Source organism: Anopheles coluzzii, chromosome 2 (assembly GCF_943734685.1).
Source record: "Anopheles coluzzii chromosome 2, AcolN3, whole genome shotgun sequence".
NCBI lineage: Eukaryota > Metazoa > Arthropoda > Insecta > Diptera > Culicidae > Anopheles > Anopheles coluzzii.
In genome coordinates, this window is record NC_064670.1 from 30962794 (window position 1) to 30985112 (window position 22319).

Sequence of the window (22319 nt, forward strand, 5' to 3'; positions counted from 1 at the left end):
TGTAGTTGCAAGGAACCAGAAACACAATGCCTTCCCATGATGCACACATCCGATACTGAGCGGAGGGTAAATTCCCAATTATTCATCCCACCGATATGCGTGCCTTGACGTTTGCGCTGCCTTTTGATCTTTATCGCGTTGTTAGCAGTAATGCGGTTCGCTCTGCGCAAAGGCGACGCTTGCGCATCAGCCCACGTGCTCCGTGAAATACCCGTGAACATTGTGCGCAAATCGTACATCGCAGGAGGGCAGGCAGTGTGGCATGTTCAATACTTTTACAGCAATGTACTTTAAACCACATTTCTATGACTGGCTCACCACAGGTCAACGAATCCTACCGCCGGTGGGCACAGTTGTTCGAGCGTTTGAAGGTTCGTGTGGTGATTTCGTGTCTCCCGTAGTTTGCATCAATTAGTCAATCTATTTCATTTCACGCACGCTTCACAAAACAATTGCCATTGATGCAGGCACATAGTTCCGTGAGAAAACGATTTACCTGGGATGGATGATGCTGGGCTAGATTTAATATAGCTGTTGCATCCAGTGCCTCGTAATCAGTACACTGGTGTAGCTCGCACAATCCACAGCGCGGTTTGGAAGGATCCGAAATAATAAGTTTGAAAAATCGGTTGTGCTAAGTGAAATATCATAACTATGGTACGTTATATGTTTCGGTACAAAACGCATAGAAAAGTTTACAATTACGCTACGCCCAATAGTAATCTAATTTTGGGAGTAAAATCAGCTGCTGGTGAAATGAGTTAAGCAGTATTCAGTGAATAAGAAATAAAACTTTAAACAATCTCGTAAAAAAAATCGTAAAAGGTTCTAATGATTCTGATTGTCTGCTACTAATGAAAGATAAAACAGTTTACGTTTCAATTGTTTGTGACGAATCGGTGCAACCCGTTCTCGACTCAAAGCAGTCCAAATCAATATGTATAAACATTCATGTTTGTTTGTTTTGTTTCCTTTTTTTCCCCTATCGTTTCTGATCGCAGTTTAAATTGGCAGTGTTTGGTATCGTTCTGGCGATTATTAGTCACAGCGATGGTGAGTAACACACCACATGGTGAGAAGAAGAAATTCAACCCATTCTCATATTGCCAACCGTCCTTCGTTTCACCCCAATGAACACAGCTCAATGTCCCGATAATCCGTGCGGGATACAGGCCTCGTGCCGGTTAAACTCCGCCGGGATTCCGGTATGCTCCTGTCCGTTCGGATACTTGGGCGATCCGTTCAAAGAATGCGTACGGCCAGAGTGCGTGAGCGACGGTGACTGTACCGAGTTCCAGGGCTGCCGCAAGGGAAAATGTGTCGACCCGTGTATTTACAGCTGCGGTACCAATGCGGCATGCTCGGTAAGAATGAATGTTCTCGAGGCGGATTAACCGCGTCATTAATGTACGTATAGAATGGCAGCACCGTTGATTTCGCTTGTTTGTTTGTTTTGCCCATTTTGCCCGTTAGACCAAACATCACGTTCCGGTTTGCTACTGTCCCGAAGGTTCCACCGGCAGTCCATTCGAGCGATGTGATCCATTGTAGAAGAGCTCGCAGTTTCGGTTCGTGTTTGTTAAAGTTATGTTTGTAAATGAATACCATTTAATGAAAATCGATACAGTTTTGTTTACCATTTCGTTTAGTTTCCACTTTTTTTATACAATGTTTTTCGATAAGCTTTGATTTTTCGTGTCTATCCGTTGTGACCGGTTCGGCGCTGGTTTTTGTGTGTGTGTTAAATATACGATTTAAACCAAGAAAATCATAATGAAGCATTTTACAATTATCATAATAATAATTATTATTATTACTGTTACACGCTTACGCTTACGAGGGGGAGGGTTTGCTGGAAAGAACGGTGAGAAGTGTTGTTGCTTCATGGGTTTCGGAATTCACGACAGCATGTTTGTTGGTTTTGTTGGGTAGTATTCGTGGGGCTTGAAAGTCAGAGATGTTCGGTGAGTGACAAACAAATCGGCATCGGCAAACAAAAAGAACCCACACATAACCGGTGTCAGGATTGTGGCCGCATTGTGGAATGGTGGTCGGCGCTTTGGGTCGTCCTAGATTAGAGCTTCTTCTTCGAAGGCCAATGCGTTCATCAAGCACGCATCTACCGTACAGCTTGTCCAGTCTCTTCGTTCTATCGAGGCCAATATCATACGCAATCGTGCCACCGATCAGCGGTGGCCTTTCACCTTATTTGCGCACCGTAATAGTGTGTGCGATAAAATTTCGGAATTTGCTGTGCTATTTGTTCTCTACTCCTATGTACGCACTTGTACGATGCATGTTGCCGTCCGCCGTTCGCCCGACCAGTTGCAGTTATGTTTGAGGCAGTAGATGCAGTAAATATGTTACAGAAACACAAAACACCCATCCGTGGCTACAGCTGACACTCACGGAAGCATACCCCCACAGCACGGGACGTGCCAACATAAAGGCTACCCACTCACCCCTGCACCCACCACGACCATTAGCAACACTTGTTCTTCTTTTTGTGCGTACCCTTTTTGAGCTGTACCGTATCGTTGTTCGTTTCCGACTGTTGCTGCTTTTGCGTCTGCTTCTTGTGCCTCAGGACCTGCTCGGTGATGGCGAGGAACATCTCCTCCACGTTTAGATTATCTTTGGCGGATGTTTCAAACAGCTTGATCTCCATCTGGTTGGCGAAACGCTCCGCATCCTCCGTGGTAACTACCTTGCGCGTTGGATCGTCATTTTTGTTGCCAACTGAAATGCAAAAAATCGAGTACAGTGCGTGCGAAGCGGCGTTCGTGATATGGGTTTGACCCGTGTTCTTACCTAGTACTTTGTTTACTATATCGCAGTTCGATTCGATCTCCTGCAGCCAGCGCTTCACGTTACCGAACGATTCGCCATTGGTCACGTCATACACCACGATGACGCCGTGTGTTCCGCGATAGTAGCTGCAAACCATGCGTATGATAAGGGACAAGACAGGGGGAGGAAAAAAAAAGTTCTCATCATTCAACGCTCCATTTAGCACCGTTCTCCGCGTGACGCAGGCCAGCGATCGTGTACTGGCGATCTTACGTGTTGGTGATCGTCCTAAACCGTTCCTGCCCGGCCGTGTCCCAGATTTGCAGCTTCACCCGCTCACCATTGATCACCACTGTGCGTATCTTGAAGTCCACGCCGATGGTCGTAATGTAGCTTCCGGAGAATGTGTTGTCCGAGAAACGAATCAGCAGCGAGGACTTGCCGACGCCTAGAGCGATCAAAAAGGGCCATTGTTTGCGAAATTAATTATAAGTAGGCCGGTCCGGGTTAGTATCAATGGGATGAGCGAAATGGGATGCTGGGAAAGAATGTAAGGCAAACCGACGGGCCGGGCAATGCATGTGTTCCCATGTACGGTCTCAACTCGACAAACTGTACTGTGCTTATCCTAATGGGGCAATTTTTTCACAACTTTTTATCAGTTCTGGGTAGCTTATCAATCGAGATGATGACCGAACGGCCAGCGTTAGATTTAGATTTGGCCACCGAGAGTGGACTAGCAAATAAAAAAACAAATTTGCAGAAGCATAAAAGCAGTAGCGGCAGCATAAAAATAAATATTACTCCCAACCACTGCTGATAAGGGAGCATTGCTGTAGCGGCCCCGTTTTACGATCGTACGCACAATACAATTGGCGACTCGGTTAGTCACCGCCCTGGACAGAAAGGCGGGCCACTTGGAACTTGGGGGTTCGAAATGTGTCTTCCTCGATCTAGAAGACGCACAACAGCGCAACCCTTGGCTCACGCACGTCCGGACGGTTGCTTTCTTTGTTTACGATGGTTGAAGAAGACAATGAACACTCGCCAATCGTTCGCAAGAAGACGCACAATCCGCCCGAGGGGGTGTTTAGCGGCAACACATCATCTGACAACATTCGCCCATCGAATGCCTAGGCGCCCTTCCTCCTGCCCAGCACTCCCACTTGCCGCAGACTACTCACTACCCGAAACTGCGGCCCCACCAAGCCTCTCACTTACCGCTGTCGCCAATAATAAGCAATTTAAACAAATGATCATACTCCCGGGCCATTATCGGATCACTTGCTTCGTTGGGATTTGGCTACACACACGCACACACACACTTGGGGCCAGACACTTCGCCTCCCTGAAATGCTGGGACACACTCGCTGCGCTCGTCGTTCCCTTCCCTTTCCTGTTGTGGCTCGCACAGCGCTAATCGGTGTTTTCTATCGATCAGCAACAACCCAACGCAGCGGAAAACATAGCATCCGGAAGGCGAGATACGCGGTCGGGAAGCGAGTAGCACACGCACAGACTGCACCGGACTGCGGCGAAAACGAAAGGAAACACAAGAAAAACGGATTTTACGAGCAGGAAACACAAAACACGACAAGACAGAAATCACATCATAAGACGATTTTGTCACAATTATGATTCCTTTCCAACACACACGCACACACGCAAAGACCGAAACAGAGCGTTTTTTTGTTGCGTTGTGTCAACTTTGGCTCTGACAGCTGAGGTCGTTAGAGCAGTTGGTCGAAGGTGGGTTTTGTTATTTTTTTATAGAGGAAATGTCGTTTTTTCCACGTTTCTTCGTATATTGGAGCAAAACTTAATTTATGACAAAGAAAACAATATCTGAAAATTCTGATTTGAAGTAGTTTCCCTTCGCAATACCTTTTCGGGGAATTTTGAACCAAACAAACCAGTCAATGTGTCCACCCACTAGGCACCGCGTACATGCCGAGGTAAACAGACACATTGCAATCTGTCAGCGCTTCACAAACAAAGTGGTGCTGCTTGTGCTTGTGCGGAGAGTGGCGTTTATCTGAACATCCTTCCAGTTGCTGGACCCGAAACCAATCGCACAAAAATGAACGCCAAAATAGGCAAGCAGCGTGCTCAACCGGACGACATGATGGCCACCGGTGGCCTAATGCCGGTAAGTGATCGTGCCAAGTGCTCATTCATAATTTCCGCTGGCCAGTGGGCTGCTGAACGAAACGGCACGGAACGGTGTGTTATAATGTGGCGCTTTTTCGCCGTCCCTACTTGCAGCTCATCCAGGCCCTCATTAAGCCACCGGAATCGATGGATTCGCTCGGACGCAACCAGCAAAAGCGGAACAACCATCCGTACTACAGGAAGCCGGGACGGGGACACAATAACGATACGTGCGATTCGTGCAAGGAGGGCGGCGCACTGCTCTGCTGCGACCGATGTCCATCCTCCTTCCACCTGGGGTGTCACGATCCGCCACTCTCGGAGGAGGAAATACCGTACGGGCAGTGGGTCTGCCATACGTGCAAATGCAAATCGGCGATGAACGTTAGTGACGCGTGGGGCACGGGCGGAAAGCTACGGGTGCGCGATCGCAGCCTGTCCCACAAAAGCTTCACCTCGAGCAGCTCCGGCGGTAAGCATTCGCACGATGGTGACAATAACGATTCGCTAGCAGGCTGCAGCGAACCAACAACGCCCCCGTCGGAGGCGATTGCGATGAGTTCAGCTGCTTCGCTGGCCGCTGACCTGGAGCAGATCGAATCGCGCGCGGAGAAAAAGTGGGACGAGTGTAGTAAAACCACTAACTCGCCATTCGATCAGCTCATAGAAGCGGCTCGGATACTCAATCCGAAGCAATTTGAGCTACCTGTCGAAATGGAAATGTGCATCCCATTTCCGGGGGCGGAAAAGGTAGATGGGATGGGTAAGCGGAACAAACCGAAAAAGATGCACGAGCTCGATAGTCAGGGATTGGTGCCGCTGCCCGCAAGAACGTGCCACAGCTGTGGGCAGTCTTGCCGAAAGGCGCCACTGATCGCTTGCGATTACTGTGAGCTGGTGTTCCACCAGGACTGTCTTGATCCGCCGCTTACGGCAATGCCCACGACGATGTGGATGTGCCCGAACCACGTGGAACAGTATGTGGTAAGTATCGCTGCTTCGTGTTGATTTCAATTTATTGAATGACAAGAGGTGATTCTGAAGTGAGAGGCAGATTTTAATTTGCATTTCTGTTTCGCTCTTTAAAGGACTCCAAACTGGTCACCTCTGTTTCGCTAACCGAGCGCATACGGTTGTGGAATCGGTTCAGCAACGATATTGAGCACGACACGGTTAAAACCGAATTCCTGCGCAAAGTGCACCGCAAAAATCCTCCATTTCGGTTGAAGCAAAAGTTTCGCCAGCGAACTAAAATCATTGTACCACCGTCGATCGAGTATCACTACCAGCATCGTGCACCGCTGCTGCCGTCGCTTACGACGTTCCTGCGATCGCGACAGGTGAACCCTTCCATGCATTTCCAGGATGCACAGCCCGTTCAGTACGATGACGAGACGCTGCTACAGATAGTGGAACGCGAGCTGCAAGCGATCGAGGAAGCGGACGAACGAATGGGTTTTGAAAAACAGAACACAGGCGAAGATGGAAGTGGTGATGAATGTGCAGAGGAAACTGAGCAGAAAACGGACGACGGAAAAGCTGGCGGACACGATGCTGGATGTAATGGCAGGTGCGAGGATGTTAAGATGGAAATTGATTCGGTCGTTGAAAATGGTAGCAGCAATGTTGATGGTGGTACAGTCGATGCAGCTAATAGTTCTGTGGCACCAAGCTCAAGCTCGAACGCAGCAAATAATACGATAAACATTACTGAATCATGTTATCAAAATGAACATGGTAAGGCGAAACGGATTTATTATTCTGTATTATTTTGTTATAGTTAGCATTATTCACTTGCTGTATTCTTGTTAAGCTTATTCTATAGGATTTTCTAATAATTTAATTAATAATGTTCATTATTTTTTTTATTTTTATGGAAGTCATATTAATATAAATAATACATTAATTTATTCGTAATATTATTTTATTCGCTAGAAAAACGCGGGGGTGAAAGGATAGTAGCGATGTAATGAGCAATTAGATTTACTCTGTCTTTTATGTTCTTTATTTTAATCGTAGAGTTCTTGTTTCTTGGTTTGCATTCGCGTGGTTTTGTTAAAACATAATAATATAAGCAAATAATTATACCCCCATCACTTTCACTTACAGCAATGCGAGAGCTGGATAATCTGGGGCCGGCGTTGATTAAACTACTGGCAGTGCAGCGCATGCAACAACTCATAGCGGAACATCCCGATCTGCTGGTTAGTTCCACATCCAACGGTACCACACATGAGGAAGCAATCGCACAGCTGTGCCAGAGTGAGGACGATCTCAAGAAGATGCCACTCCCCAGCGAGCTGCTAACGAAGGACGATATCGAGCGAATAGCGCGCGAGTTTACAGCGGCCAACGGTAGTGCGCTGAACGCAAAGCTGCAGTCGGAATTGAGAAAGCAAAAGCAAAGACCTAATAATGGGTCAAGCAATGGAAACTCTATTAATCCTCTGCCCATGCAAGATGTGTCGGATGCAACCGTAACTACCTCCTCGAAGAAGGACGCCCTGACCGAGCTGACGACCCGCATAGTGAACCAGGCGCAACACCAGCAAATACGGGTGCGGGCCGCACTGACCTGGATCAATCTGGACCAGGAGGGATACTTTTGCTTTGAAAAAGTGGACGCATCCGATGCGATCTGCATGTCGTACCGCTCCTTTACGGTCGGTTCCGGACCGGGGAACGATGTAACGCTCGCCAAGTATGGTGACTGTTGCTGCACATCCAGCCGCCATGCAATCATCTTCTACGATGAGGTATAATGGTGCAGCCGAGCCTGTGACCTTCATGTTAGTAAGTTGCGTTATTTGTTTCCCTTTAGGTTACGCAAATGTTTGAGCTCATCAACTACTCCGAGTTCGGGACGGAGGTGAATGGGCATCTGTACGCTTGCGATTTCAGCGATCACTCGGGAACGGAGTACGATCCGGCGTACAGTCAATATGGCAACGCGGCGGACACCGTGACGGACGGTAAGAAAGCATCAATCAACGCGGGACAGGAGCACAGTGCAGCGGCAAAATGTGATCCGCGGAATCAGCTTAAACAGGATGTGCAGAGCATACTCGAAAAATCTCGCAAAACAAGGGAACAAAGGAAAGCGGAAGAGGCTTACGCCTCTGCTTGGTAAGTCAAGGGTTGCTCCAATCGATGACGATTGTTTCTAACAAGCATTCTTGTCTGTGTATTCATTTCCCATGCGATAGTATGGCCGATCGATCCCTGCCACTGTGCAAGTGCTCACCGGAACGACGAATTCCAACACGTGCGTGCGGCTGGGAGGGCAGTGCCATCCTGTACCACGGTGCACTGATTCGCTTCGGTTGCCACGCGTTCGTCTTTACCATCGTCGACTTCGACGAGGGACAGGATGAGTTTGAGGATTCGTACCGGGATAGCGACAGCGACTAACTCTGCGCTGCTCAATACCTACCTATTTCGATCTGTTGAATAAAATTGAACTAAATACTCTACACAGTGCCAGTGCCAATGCAGTGCTTGAGGTGTAGCCCGAAAGTAAAAGTGTAAGACTAATCTGTATTTGGTTGGTTTTCCACGTCAAAGGTCACTTGATGAATGGTGTACGGCGCTGCAGGTGCATTACAGGTTAACGGCACGGTTCAGTGTGGCGTGCTTAAGCCACGACCCGGGATTACAACCGCGGATTGGTCCCTCCTGGTTTTGGCTGTACACGTCGGTCGAAAGTTCCGGCAGGCCAATTTCGGCATCTGCCTTAGCTTGCTTAGTCGCCTCGTCGACCTCCTTCTTAATCTGATTGTCCATGGCCTGTGAAGCAAAGGGAAAGCAGGCTGAGAAAGGAAGTACGCCACTAAAACTGGGTGCAGTAGTGCTAAACTACCTTTAACTCATCTGCCGTCACTAAACCGGCGGCGAGAATTTTGTCCTTAAACGAAGAGATGGGATCACGCGTCTGGCGCACCTCTTGTACCTCCTCGCGCGTACGATAGCTCGTGCCCGGATCGGACATGGAGTGGCCGGAATAGCTGCAGCGACAAACAGTATTAATATCGAGTGCTGTGTAGGGTTACGTTTCCCTTCCACCGCTTACCGGTAAGTATACACCTCCATCACAACCGGACCCACGTTCAAAACATGGTTAATGGCAAACTCGGTGGCCAGCCGGACCGCAACCACATCCATACCGTCCACCCAGATGCCCGGCAGCACATCGCCGCGTTGATAGTAGTTCACGTTGCAAGAGCCACGCTCGGCACTCGTTCCCATACCTGCGTGTGTTAAGAATGACGGCAAATCAGATCAGTTACGGATGTCACGGACCATCACTGCCTGAAAACACAACGAGCTCCTCACCGTAGCCATTGTTTTCGCACACAAAGATGCACGGCAGCTTCCACAGATGGGCCATGTTGTACGCCTCGAAGATCTGGCCCTGGTTGGCCGCACCGTCACCGTACAGCGCCAAACAGACGCCCTCATTGCCCTTGTACTTGCAGGCCAGCGCAACACCGGCACCGAGCGGGACCTGGGCCCCCACGATCCCGTTGCCGCCGTAAAAGTTCGGCGCGTACATGTGCATCGAACCGCCCTTGCCCCGCGCGCAGCCACCCTGCTTGCCGGCCAGCTCGCACAGCACGCCCTGCGGCGAGACGCCCATCAGGTACGTCCAGCCGTGCACCCGGTAGGCGGAGATGATGTTGTCCTGGGGGCGCATCGCACCCTTCATGCCGACGGCGCACGCCTCCTGCCCCGAGTACAGATGGCAGAACCCGCGCACCAGCTTCTCCTTATACAGGTTGCCGGCCGACGTTTCCAGCCGCCGGATCGTTTGCATCTGCCGATAGTACTTGACCGCTTCATCTTTCGTCACCTTGCCGGTGGTCGGGGGCCCTTCCTTCAGGTTGTGCAGTTTGAAGGGCTGCAAAGAGGAGGAGCGTTAATCAGCAAACTTAGCGTACTTAGCGGGGTGGTGAAAAAAGTACGATGCGGAAAGTGTTCAATAATGATGGGACACGGTTGGTGCAAATAAAAAAACCGCGCTCAAGGTCAACAAATTCCCGACTCCGCACGGCGCGGACACCGCTCTTACCTTTGTCTCGAACGTTGCCTCGGTTGCATAATTTTTCACCGACACTAGCGTGCCAGGGACCACTGCCGTCTGGAAGAAAGCACAGTGCAGGAGCGTTGAATCAATTGCACAGTTCGATTGAGAAAGCTGGTTCGCTTTGGCTTTTTTTATTTATTTTACCTGTTGCCGCAGGATCCTCGGTACTAGCGATCCCAGTCCTGTTTTGATCATTCTGCGGCGGATAAAAATGTGTGTAAAGTGATCGGATCAGTGCAACCGTTGCAACACTACTGTTCGGCTCGTCGTTGTCGCGGTAACGACGGCCGAGCGTTGGTCTAGCAATCCACAAACCCGCACGCTCACATTCGTACGGTGCACACACACACACACACGCGTGTACGAATGATGATGTGCGGTTAGTTTAGGGTTTGCAAAAATAGTGTATTCGCGGATGCATCGAGCGGTGGTGCGGTCGCGCGTGCATCAGTGCAATGAATGCAGCGATGGTGGTCTGTGTGTGTGTGTGTGTTTGCGACGGTGTTGGTGGTAATAGAATAAACCAGTACACCGCACGTTTACGGTACGCTGTGTTTGTGGTGAAGCGCTCATACAGCTCACTAATCTGGTTGCAGCACACGAGTGGTGTGTATAGATTTGCCTCTTTTTTATGCAGACGTTACTTTGTACCGCAAGATATAGGCGCTGATAACGGCGATTGGCAGTCAAGTGCTAATCAAGTGATTGATTTATTTGCAAACTCTCGTTAGCTGTTTGTTGTTCCTATTTGTGTTGTGCGTACTAAAAATAATGAAGGTTAATAAACTTTGAAGTAAACTAAATAAAAATGATTGACATGAATTTATTGCTTTTACTTTCCTACATATCGGTAGAACCTAAAAATTAATTTAAGATTATTATTATTTTTTGGTATATTTATTCAAGAGGGAATTTTGGAATATTTTAAAGCAATTAATTGTTATATATTTACACAGTTCTAAAACTGTTTGACTAATTGTCTTTTTTGGAGAGAGGATGCGTATTTCATAACCTTTTATTGGAATAAAGTAACAGTCCGAAAGTAGATGGAGAAGCCTGGTATTTCATGCACAATCACGTGTTGAGCCTACGTAACTGTGATTGTGCTAGGGAACGGTGATGATTTGCTTTGTTTTTTTTTTCTCTCTCTCTTATTTTCTTACACTTTCATTGATGCAAATTAAAGAAAGAAAAAAAAGTTGCCAGCAATAAACCAAAAACAGGCAGAGGAATTTGAAAATGAAATTGTACAATTTTAAACCTACATTCGTGTGCGTTTACAGTCATACTTCCTCTGTCCAGCCGGGGGGGGTGTTTTGCCGCAGTAGAACGGAAGTTGTTTTGGAGCTGTACCGACACCAACTCCTTGCGACAGTAATAAAAATGCAATCGAGAAGAATTCACATTAAATCCAAAACACAAACCATAAAGCTGCCGAAGCACAACACCCGTAAAGGATTAGCGGTACGCTCGGGAGAGCAAATTCCTTGTTAAATACAACATCCAAGCAAACGACGGTGTATCAGTCGCGCTTGGTTTGCCTTCCTTTTCCTTCCGGTCAGGTCGGGTAGAGGTTTGCTCTCTCTATCTCTCTTTCTCTCTCTCTCTCTCTCTCTCTTTCCCTCTCTCTCTTCGGAACGCTCCGCTTCCGAACCTTGTGGAGCAGGCGCACTATCCCCACAGGGTGGTCCGGCACCGTGCCGTGAACGTTGCCGAACGGTAGTCGGCAGGGTAGAGCCCGTCAGTGGTGTCACAGATTCCAGCACAGCATCTTCGGTACGGGCGGGCGGGATTTGTAAATTGAAGGGCAGAAGAACAAAAAAAAAAGGCTGATCCTCCTGGGTCAGAGAGTGCTTGGCCAAACAAACGGTACGGCACGGTGAGGAGCTCGGTGAAGTGACACACGGATATACCACCATTCCAGTTCAGAGTACGGTGATGAGTAAAGAGGCCACCTCCTCGACGCGAGAGCCACCTGTCATGGTGTCGGGCGTTGCGGTGTAGGGTGGCGTTCTTTTTTTTCTTTAGGTTGGTGTTCGCCCCTTCGCTCGAGAGCTTGTTTTGTCCTGCTGGCCCTGGAACCTGGTCTGGCAGAAAGCGAACCACCAATTTGTGCTTTGTTATTGCCCAAGAGCTGTGTTTCAGCTCGGCAAGTGTGAGGCGCGTCGTCCCGTGAGTGGGAAGCGATGTTCGTGTCTGTGTGACGGTGTGTGTGTGCGTGTGCGTGTGTCTGTACCAGTGGTTGAAGTGGAATGCTAAGGACGAAGGAAAATAAATAAATCTTCTCGTCAGTAAGTCGAGACGAAGTGGTCCGCGAGCACACGGGCGTGAGACGGAGCGATTCGGGGGGGAGGGCTGGCGGGGGGTTTATGGTTTATTAAGAAATTTACCCTGCCCTAATGATAGGCATCCCGTGCTCCGTGTGCCCGTCCTCAAACTGCTGATTGGCATTTATTAAGAACGTCCTATGTTTGTGTATGTGTGTAGCATAGCACTGGGCAGGTGGTGTGAAAGTGTGTGCAATGGGAGTGGAAAAATAACCCCGCAGGAAGACTGCAGCCCCCTCCCACCTTCGCCTCCCAGTGAATGGTTTCTGCCGCGGCAAACAGGTACTTCACAGGTTGGGAAAACCTGCAGGGGGCGGTTGGGCGTCACGCGGTCGGTTGTTTCGGCACACAAGGAAGCAGTGGAAGCACGAAGGTGACACTTGCCCTACGGAAAAATTGTGCGCGAATCGAAAGAGGGTCGCGGCGAATGTGTGTGTGTGTGTGGGGGGGGTGGGGGGGGGGTCTAGCACTAGCAATTCGCGTTGTTATAGTGTAGTGGGGGATTTGGTTATTGTACTCATATCGACCTGCTTAATATGGAGCCATTCGAAAGCAGGTCGCCTACTTATACTCGATACAGTTCAGTTCGGCAGTCCGACCAAGGGGTTGTTAGTTGGTGAAGTAATTTAGCCTACCCTTTAGCGGTTGCAGCCGTGGGCAAGAGGGGACCGTGGTGGATGTGATGCGCTTTGATTTGTTAATCCTTGTTAAAAAAAAATGGGATGATGACAGCAGTGGCGTTCCAAAGCTCCCCAAAGTTGGAGTGGGTGACAGATTGACACGGCATTGAAACAGGAGCGAATATCCTCGGACACACCACATCGCCTCGTAGCTGGAATGTGTATTCATCGCCAGTGTGTGTGTGTGTTTGAGCGATTTTCATTGCATCCTAGTGGCAGGAAAACGGGACAGTAAGGGGAGCAATAACAAGAATTATCCAAAAAAGAAAAAGAAAATGGAGCCACGGGAAGGGAAGAGCAGATGTGTCGGACACATACACACACACACACACACACACACACACACACACACACACAAACACACACTAATCTGGCGCATCGACCACACACGACCAAGCGAAGGAAAACAGTTCCAAATCTCTCTCCTTTCCCGTGATGTGCCCCTCCATCATCTGTCTACTCCATCCACCGATTTGCGATGTGATTAATTTTGTGTTCTGACGGGGGACCGTTTTTTCGCTCTCCCTCTCGTTCGCTCTCTCGTTTTTGCCTCTCCCTCCCTCTCTTTCTCACTCTTGCTGTCTAACACACTTTTTCCTCTTTTCACTTACCGCTTCCAGGAAGAAGAAGAAGTAAAAAAACACGGTGCAAACTTGAATTATGTTTGTGTGCTTCGGTTGAGGGGCGCTGACGGTGCGCGCAGGGTGGAAAAATAATAATTTGACAACAGCGAGCAGCAGCGGAAGGGCTGATGTTGATTTTTGGTGCGGTTGGTGCAGGAAGGGGAAGTGAAAAAGGGGAAGAAAGTTTTGCACGCGAATGAAACAATCATCAAGTTAGGCTACATAGAGCGACGAGTACTTGTGTGTGTGTGTTACAATGTGTATGTGAAAGTGGAAAGGAGCGCGTTTGGTGCTGCCAAGGATTTGATTAAAGTTGACATTTCACAGCAAGCAATCCCCATCGCCCCGCACTAAACACAAATGCTTACATCCGCGGTGAGCTGGTCCATCATTTAGTAGTGTGCGGAAACAGCAAGAAAGTGACCAACCTAAAGTGCAATGGCAAGCAGATACTTTGTTTAACCAGGGTTTGAGTGTGTGTGCGGTGAAAAAAGGGATAAAAAACGATAACAGCGGAGCGCTGTCGTTCAATCTAGTGTGCCATATCCATTCGCCTACCCTGCCTCCGTTGTGCCGGCCCGGGATGCTTTAACGATGAGCATAGCCGCGATGCACGAAAAGGACGGTCACGATCACTACCGTTACGACACGTACGCGCCGCTGATGAAGTCCGCCACGCTGAAGGGCGTCAAGGCGGTCCACTGTACCAGCGAGACGGCCACCGTGCTCAAGGGCGGAACGCACACGACGATGACCAAGCACAGCACCACGATCCACAGCAAGGACGGGACGGCGAAGGCGCGGTGCTGCACCTGCTGCGCCGGCCGGGGCAGCTCCACCTTCTGGGCCGCCCTGCTGACCAACATCGGCGTCTGCACGTTGCTGCTCGCGTACACCTTGCTGGGTAAGGGCGACAACGAAGGGGAGGGGGGGGGGGGGGAGGGCAACGATGGCGCGTTGAGAATAAAAAGAGGCTCACGGACGCTGGTTTTGGTTCTCGTAGGTTCGTTCATCTTCCTGGCCATCGAAGGAGGCGCCTCGCAGATGCAGCAGCGCACGCTCGCATCGACCAACCGGCACCAGAAGCAGCTGCCGGTGAACAACAACAATCATCATGGACGGCACGATACGGCCAACCTGACCTTTCCGCAGCTGATACTGCTGGAAGCGGTCGAGGCGCGCCAGAAGACGGTGGAAAACATCTGGGACATTACCGTGTCGCTGAACATTCTGTATCGGGAAAACTGGACACGGTAAGGAGCCGGATGGGAAGGAGGTTTCAGGACACCCGGCTGACACACACACACGGTTCGCTCGTCTCTTTTCGGCACAGGTTGGCATCGATGGAGATAGCACGGTTCCAGGAGCAGTTTGTCAACCGGCTGCTGGAGGAGATGACACAGATCAACAACATGCAGCACGCGGGCGCACCCGGCGCCGCTGGCCATGAGCTGGCGGGCCACGGGCCGGACAACAACTGGACCTTTGCCCGTGCCTTCCTGTACTCGCTCACCATTTTGACGACGATCGGTAAGTCTGGGGGACGGTAGTGGTAGAGGGAGAAGACGGGGTAAAAACCCTCAATACGGTGCGGTGTTGCTAGGTGAGACCCGAGGTGTACGATAAACAACGGTTTGTCATCGTCATCGGTAAAACAATTTACTTAACCATTTTTGAGCGCATAACAGAGAGCGGCTTTATAACAGAACGGGCTGGGAGAAGAAGAAGAGGAAGAAGAAGAAAAAAGGAAAAAAGGGAAAGTCGTTAAAACTTTCGCACGAACGCTTGTCGGCGGCGGTAAGTGTTTTCTGCGATTTCCGCGTGTGTGTGGGTGCGCGAAAAGGTTACAACTACCGGTGTAGTCGTTCTTCCCGATGCTACTGCCTCTCTACCACCTCCTTCACCCTCCCTTCCGAGGCGATTAATGGCCATTTACGGCACATTGAGTAAAGTGATAAAAGCAATTAGCGAAGAACCGAAGGTACCGCTCGATTGAAAAAGGGGACTGGGGCTGGGTGGACGGCATCCGTGATTCCTTCTCCGCTGTGCGCCTTTTACCTTAGCACCATCAAGCACGAGGTCAGACGTGTCCGTTCCATCCTTCCCGCTCTGCACGCCGCCTTTCTCTGCCGTACTTTCACGCAATGGGCGCGAACATGAACTAAACACGGGATGGGCCCAACGTTAGTGCCAGATTTAATGTTCGGTCCGGACGGCCTGCACCGCTTAAAGCCAGGGAGCCAGGCTCCACCGAAATGGCCGGGCGCTGCAATCCATTGATCCCTTACGTTTTTAGCTTTACGATTCCATTTCGCCAAAATATTGTACTGGCGCTGCATTTATGAGCCCGCTCCCCTGCCCACTGACCGCGTTTGATACCTTGGTCTGGAGGGATGGGAAGGTTGAGCATTGAGTCCTCGAGCTCGAAGCACGGCCCGCCGCCACGTGTCTTTACGCTTGGTCACGTTTTTTGGCGGAGAGTATCTTTGCCCATCAACGTGTGCGCGAAACGGTGGCTGCCGTTTTCCATTAGGCGCGAGTATCCGATTGTAGAATGATGTATTTCAAAAGGCCCGGTCCTTCGGAAGACTAATGGTTTATGACTGGTGCATGATGATTCCCCTCTTTTGTTGTATTCCTTTTTTGCCCACTATCTCACTCGTTCTCTCTCTCTCTCTCTCTCTCTCTCTCTCTCTCTCTCTCTCTCTCTCTCTCTCTTACTCTCTGTGTTACAGGGTATGGTAGCGTGGCACCACGGACCGTGCTCGGACGGATGATAACACTCGCGTACGCCGTGCTGGGGATACCGCTGACCCTGGTGTACCTTTCCAGCACTGGCGGGATGTTGGCGAAAGTTGCCCGTGGAGTGTTTTCCAGGTGAGTTTGTTTGCCCTGTGGTGGCGGGGGGCAGTGTTAATGATACCTATTTTGGGGTAACGTTTCACCCTTTTGCAGAGTTCTTTGCTGCTGTCTGTGCTCCAACTGTGGCTACTGCTGCTACGACGAGAAGCGCATGGAGGAGAAGGAAAAGCGCATGAAGCGAAAGCGCCAGCAGATGGAGCTGCAGCAACAGCAGCAGCATCTCGCCCTGTCCGGCCAGGAACCGTACTACGTGCGGTCGGGCTCGCTGCAGAACAGTGTCAACTCGCCCGAGAAGCAGCTGACCATGCTGGGAACGGCAGCAGCGGCGGCGGCGGCAGTGACGTCCGCTACCACCCCGGACCACGACTCGACCGCTGGCAGCAGCGACAGTGAGTCGCGCGCCTCGATGCACGGGCTCAGCATACTGGCCCCGATACTGCTGTGCGTGGCCATGATGTCCATCTACATTGTGGTCGGTGCACTCACGCTGTTCCGGCTGGAATCGTTACCGCTGTCCGACGGGGTGTACTTCTGCTTTATGGCCCTGTCGACGATCGGGTTCGGGACGCTGGCCCCCGGCACACGCCGAGAGTCGACCGCGACCACCTGGTTCTGCTCGGGCTACATCATGGCCGGGATGGCACTGACGGCGATGTGCTTTAACGTGCTGCACGACGAGATACTGCACCGGTTGCGGCACATGGTCGAGATGCAGAAGGAGATCAAGAGCCACAACGAGCATCGGCGGTTTCTCGCCTCCTGACGGTACGAGAAGAACACGAACCTGTACCAGCGGAATCCCACCGAGGAAACCTTGATCACCGGTAAGTTGGCAGGGGTGTAGAGGGTAATATATATATATATATTAGCACACTTTAAAGTGAAGAGTGGCAGCGTTGTTTCCAGCCTAGTTCACGCACCTTAAATGTGCCGACAGATAGATCAAATGCTATGGAAGGGGTGTGCGAAACATCCGTAATTGAATTACAATCGATACTACTGCTTTGCTGCGCATCTTTCCCGGGCGGACTGGTTGCCCACCTACCCGTTCGAAGCTACGGTTATCAAAACCCGCAAGGAAAAGGAGTAAAAGTGAAAATGGGTTCTAATTCGATCAAGCACCAATCAAGAACCGGTTAGAAAAGGGGTGACGATAGTGTAGTGTCTCCAGATTCGCTTCCCCTGTTGCGGTGTGCAGCTTGATTGTGTGAGACGGTTGTTGAAATTGGTAATTCAATTATCTGCTTATCTTTGCACTGGGTTTGAGACGATGGGAGTCGATTGCCGTTTGAAGGTTGATAGAAACACACACACATTGACATGCAGCAATCCGACACGATACCTTTGTTTGATACATCGCTTTGGTTCTAATCATATTTAATCGCTCGCTCGCTTTCCCCTTTCCCAATCCAGGAACACCGACGTCCGTTATCTTCGCCCAAGAGCCAGACTTGGGCCAGTTGCATCTGCAGCACGACTGTCACTCGGTGCATCATACGGTCGGGCACGAGCTTATACCGATCGTTACGATGGCCCCGAACGGGCCCGGCCCGGGCCTGTCGTCGGAGCTGCTGGACCGTGCCACATCCCTCTCGGACGTTGGGCCCGTTGGTGTTGGGCAGCCGATGATGATGCCGTCGCCGGGTGAACAAACGGTACCGCACGGGCTGGGCATGGCGAGCAGTGGGATCGGTTCGATGATGACGTCGAACTTGAATACGGGCGTGTACACGCTGCCAGAAGAATCCGAACACGAGTCGGAAGAGTGCCCAGCCATGTAAAGCCGAGGAGAGCTTGTGGACAGCGGCAACCTGATCCCGTCAACTTTCCCGAGATGTTGGGTGTTGGGGTTGTCTGTCGGAACATCAAAAAACGCGATACAGGTGTTACTCTTACAAAGATCAATCAATCGTTGAATCATTTCCGTACTCAACCGTGCTGTTGATGTGGATCAATTATGACAAATGCGGACACGTTACACGTTAAATCTTAGGTTAAAAGGAAATCACACACATACTTAGATTTAGATATTTCGAATGCGTTAGAAAAATGGATGGACCGATGGAAGATATGTTGCAACAACTAGACAACCATAAATTCCACTCCCTCCGGTTGTTGAGGCTGTCAGCACATCATACTAAGTGCAATGTACATATACGTGTAACACACCTAACACACCTAACATTAGCAGGCATTTCGAGCGACATAAACAGTAATGAAACAATCGCTACCATTTACCGTACAGTGGATGTAAATAGTGAAGGATTTGAACGCTGCTAAATACCATTTCATATCACGCAGTACATTTTTCTTACAGGCCGATACATTTCCAGCCAGCCATACACAACAATCGTCTCGTCAATTTGTTCAACTATGCAGCGCAGCGCAAAATTCAATAGGTTTTGCTTTCGTTTCCAACGAACAATACACGCTACACTTACAAAATCCAACCAACCATACAATGAATAGTGCCATGCGGAATGAGTGCATGTGTATGTTAATCTTTTGTATAATTATTACCTTGGTTGGATAACGAAAAGGATATGTCGTAAAGCTAGCTAATATGGGCCGGAAATGGTCGACGTACATAAATATATCACCTAAACTATTTAGATAAAAACGAAAAAGGAAATAGAATAGAGATAAATGTTCACCTTCAAGCACATGCAACGGCTTGATTGGCTGAAGGCAACTGTGCCATAGATAAATGAGAAGCAATTATTCACTGGCTACGCAACGGTACGCGTAAAAAGATCACTCTATACGTTACCAGTCAATCATTTTAAGGTAGAGACAGTCTAAACAGAAATGTATATTTATCGATTTTCATATATGGTTACAAAGGTTTTGTCGCTGTTCTGTTGGGGGGAATATGTTTCCTTACTAAACCTTTGGATAGAGCAATGTAGGAAAAGAGAACAAATATCGAGAGAGGCACGAACACAAAAATTCGCAGAAATTGTTTCTACACATTCGGTATCCGAATGATGGTTAAACCAAAAAATGGGTTCCGTTTGTTTGTTCGGTTCCGTTCCGTTTCATCAAATGAGCTTTAGAACACAAAGCAAACGTTTATAATAAGAACGTCCACACGAAGGAATTTAGAGCAAAACGCACAAAGGCGGACTTCTAGGAGAATTCGGAGATTGTGCGAAGGGAGTAATCGTCAATAGACCTAACATAACACATAAACAAGTTACCTTTTCGTGCAATATGTAATGCAACTCTATCGTATGATAATGGAATTTACTTCTCTCCCCACACCGTTGTAGTTCCACTCCCCAGAGCATCGATAGAAACAGAATCCCTCCTTTTGATGCAATATTTTCAGCTTCGAGATTGAGCCAGAAGGTGCTGGCGGATGGACATAGTAACCCTATCTTTCGCTCTCGCATCCTGTACCCCTTTTCTATCCAAAGTTTTACGCGAACAATGTAAAGGGCGGGTTTTATACAGTTGTACATAGCGCTTATTGTTTACCTCCTATTCGTTCATCGACACCTGAACTATACGTTTGTAAAAAGGCAATCATCGGCGTTGTTGGCCGGAGCATAATGTTTAATTGCCTAAACTGTCCGATTGCGTTCTTTACGAGAGGGAGATGGAATACTTCCAATAATAATCGTAGTATGATCATGTTGTATGAAAACTCTTCTGGAAGATCATTTTGGGATCATTACGGGAGCGAAAAGGGGAGCGTGAACCAATCATGTGCTTCACGGAATTACCGTCATAAATTGTATCGATCAATGTGTTTAAACAAATTGCAAATAAACCCGTATGTAACCGATAAGTAACTGTAAGCTACAGGACCAGGCCCTGTTGTAACTAAAACAAACCTAAAAAAAACACTCACACTAGCAGAGATCGTGCCGTTTGGTTTACATTGACGATCGTGCAGATTGATTCGAATTTATCCACTCTAAAGGGTGGAAGAGTAATAGAAGGGCCGCGTTTGAAATGACACCTACATCTGTGAACACAATGTGATAACGAATGAGCAGATACGGCGTAACTTTTCACACAATGCAATCGAACAATATGGAGGGAGTCGTCCATTAAACGGGGAATTGAAATAGAGAGGAAAGCAAAATACATAAGCAAGAAGATTTGAAGCGAAGATTAGGAGAAGATGACAAACAGACATTGCGTATCCCTTACAAAACCTTCTTGTTCGCCATACCCAACACACATTCACATACGCTTCGCCCGAAGATATGCGTTGTGAACGGAACGAATGGACACTTCCTCAAGCATCATGTACGCGTCCATTCGTCGGGATGAACTATGATGATCGTCCTTTTATCGATGCTGATCGTTGATGTAATAAAAAAAAAGTATATGCATACACTACCATATAATAATACAACACTTTATTGTGTGTGTGTGTTTTTTTAAATATATATTTCAAGTTTAAGCCGATCTCGTAGTACAGTCGTCAACTCGTACGACTTAACAACATGCCCGTCATGGGTTCAATCCCCAAATAGACCGCGCCGCCATACGTAGGACTGACTATCCTGCTATGGGGGGGAATCAATTAGTCACTGAAAGCCAAGCCCACAAGTGGGTACAGCCAGGCCTTGACCGACTTCGGTTGTTGAGCCAAAGAAGAAGAAGATATTTCAAGTTTTAGTATGTGAATAACACGATCGGTCCGGTGATACAGTCGTAAACTCGAACGATTTAATAACATCCCCGTCATGGGTTCAAGCCTACAATGGACCGTCTATCCGTAGTAAGGACTTGCCTATCATCCGGATGCATGGTAATGAATTAAATCTCGAAAGTATGTAGCAGCCGGCATGTTCGCGTAGGACGTTACGCCAAATAGAAGATTGTTAATAACACGTCGTGCGTGATCGAGACTTAGTGCTAATCGATCCATTTACCATTTTAATTAGATGCATTATTTAATTTTATGGTTTGAGATCTTTCCCATTTCCTAATTAGTTAGACTCGTTCATTTCAATACGTGCGAATTGGACTTAACTAGGCTTCCATGTATAGTTTCCAGCCACTCGCAAACAAGGCTTTTTCTCACTCAATTCCCACAAAACTCGACTCAGTTTGCGCTGGCTAACGTAACCAGCAAGCAAACAAAGCCGGAGTGATCAAAATATTGCGTCGCAGTTTTTTCTTTCACCCCAAAAGTCCGCCATTTGCGGTAGCGTATGGTATTTCATTAAGCGGCGAACTGGTTTCCCGTGCGGAAAGGAATGTTACGGTTGCACACCTTTTTTTTTTGTTACTCTGGCAGCGTAAGCGTGAACAGAGGAGACAAAACGGAATTGCAACGTCCCACGGCGACCTGGGATCAATTTGGGGTAACGATGAAGCTATTTTTAGCAATGGAAAATTTCACGCTCATCGATGGATGGAGTATGCGTTTGTGCAGCCTCGGTAAAGTGCATTCATTGATAGAGTTTTTTTTTATAAAAATATAAATAATTTCGACAGAAAGCTGATCTCTTAGTATATCAGCTTCCAATTAAAGGGGAAATGATTTTCTATTTTATTATTTTTTTAACTGATTGACAGACTTGTGCTAATCGTTGTGTGTTCGTTGTGTTTCCTTCCTTTCCTGTGCATTAAGGGAAAGGCGCAGCGTCCTCAATACGCCTGTTGGTGCATTTATTTTTGCACCTTTTTTCTCCTCTACACACAGTTGCATTCGCATGCTGAGAATGCAATGCGCTCTCACTTCCCTCGCGCACTTACCGTGATGGACACAGACACATCCTCCCCTGTGATCTGATCACTTTCCTTTCAATCGCATTCCATTTCATGCAACCCGTTGGAC

At 48.6% G+C, this 22319-nt stretch overlaps 4 protein-coding genes across 4 annotated transcripts; 2 read left to right on the plus strand and 2 right to left on the minus strand.

The window, feature by feature from the left end:
* The first annotated feature begins 527 nt into the window (after positions 1-527).
* LOC125906530 (delta-like protein A) lies at positions 528-1639 on the plus strand. The gene is made up of 4 exons (XM_049605684.1): positions 528-657; positions 1002-1053; positions 1141-1364; positions 1474-1639. Exons 1-4 carry the CDS (start codon positions 655-657, stop codon positions 1549-1551), a joined length of 357 nt encoding a protein of 118 aa, XP_049461641.1. The 5' UTR covers positions 528-654; the 3' UTR covers positions 1552-1639.
* Positions 1640-1781: 142 nt separating this feature from the next.
* On the minus strand, positions 1782-4480 carry LOC120947755 (ras-related protein Rab-35). Its single transcript, XM_040363394.2, has 4 exons — positions 4012-4480; positions 3064-3238; positions 2812-2936; positions 1782-2739 (listed from the first exon to the last, which is right to left on the minus strand). The coding sequence occupies exons 1-4, from the start codon at positions 4061-4063 to the stop codon at positions 2483-2485; spliced, it is 609 nt and encodes a 202-aa protein (XP_040219328.1). The 5' UTR covers positions 4064-4480; the 3' UTR covers positions 1782-2482.
* A 230-nt stretch (positions 4481-4710) lies between these two features.
* On the plus strand, positions 4711-20885 carry LOC120947752 (uncharacterized). Its single transcript, XM_049607346.1, has 13 exons — positions 4711-4939; positions 5056-5925; positions 6030-6678; positions 7051-7697; positions 7763-8067; positions 8148-8347; positions 9417-9580; positions 14165-14558; positions 14658-14907; positions 14988-15184; positions 16390-16531; positions 16610-17340; positions 17930-20885. Exons 1-12 carry the CDS (start codon positions 4871-4873, stop codon positions 17277-17279), a joined length of 4557 nt encoding a protein of 1518 aa, XP_049463303.1. The 5' UTR covers positions 4711-4870; the 3' UTR covers positions 17280-17340; positions 17930-20885.
* Positions 8459-10397, minus strand: LOC120947754 (pyruvate dehydrogenase E1 component subunit alpha, mitochondrial-like). The gene is made up of 6 exons (XM_040363393.2): positions 10169-10397; positions 10010-10078; positions 9274-9838; positions 9011-9188; positions 8801-8945; positions 8459-8727 (listed from the first exon to the last, which is right to left on the minus strand). Exons 1-6 carry the CDS (start codon positions 10217-10219, stop codon positions 8542-8544), a joined length of 1194 nt encoding a protein of 397 aa, XP_040219327.2. The 5' UTR covers positions 10220-10397; the 3' UTR covers positions 8459-8541.
* Positions 20886-22319: the final 1434 nt, after the last annotated feature.

Excerpts from the sequence above, each read along its gene's own strand:
- LOC120947755 (XM_040363394.2), bottom strand. The coding sequence starts at position 4,063 with ATGGCCCGGGAGTATGATCATTTGTTTAAATTGCTTATTATTGGCGAC. Across the intron at positions 2,937-3,063 it reads TTTAGGACGATCACCAACAC|CTACTATCGCGGAACACACG; the intron begins GTAAGATCGCCA and ends CATGGTTTGCAG. Across the intron at positions 2,740-2,811 it reads TATAGTAAACAAAGTACTAG|TTGGCAACAAAAATGACGAT; the intron begins GTAAGAACACGG and ends TTTGCATTTCAG.
- LOC125906530 (XM_049605684.1), top strand. Across the intron at positions 1,054-1,140 it reads GATTATTAGTCACAGCGATG|CTCAATGTCCCGATAATCCG; the intron begins GTGAGTAACACA and ends CAATGAACACAG. Across the intron at positions 1,365-1,473 it reads GTACCAATGCGGCATGCTCG|ACCAAACATCACGTTCCGGT; the intron begins GTAAGAATGAAT and ends TTTGCCCGTTAG.
- LOC120947752 (XM_049607346.1), top strand. The coding sequence starts at position 4,871 with ATGAACGCCAAAATAGGCAAGCAGCGTGCTCAACCGGACGACATGATG. Across the intron at positions 14,559-14,657 it reads GCTCGCGTACACCTTGCTGG|GTTCGTTCATCTTCCTGGCC; the intron begins GTAAGGGCGACA and ends TGGTTCTCGTAG. Across the intron at positions 14,908-14,987 it reads TATCGGGAAAACTGGACACG|GTTGGCATCGATGGAGATAG; the intron begins GTAAGGAGCCGG and ends TTTTCGGCACAG.
- LOC120947754 (XM_040363393.2), bottom strand. The coding sequence starts at position 10,219 with ATGATCAAAACAGGACTGGGATCGCTAGTACCGAGGATCCTGCGGCAA. Across the intron at positions 10,079-10,168 it reads CGAGGATCCTGCGGCAACAG|ACGGCAGTGGTCCCTGGCAC; the intron begins GTAAAATAAATA and ends GCTTTCTTCCAG. Across the intron at positions 8,946-9,010 it reads ATGGAGGTGTATACTTACCG|CTATTCCGGCCACTCCATGT; the intron begins GTAAGCGGTGGA and ends TTGTCGCTGCAG.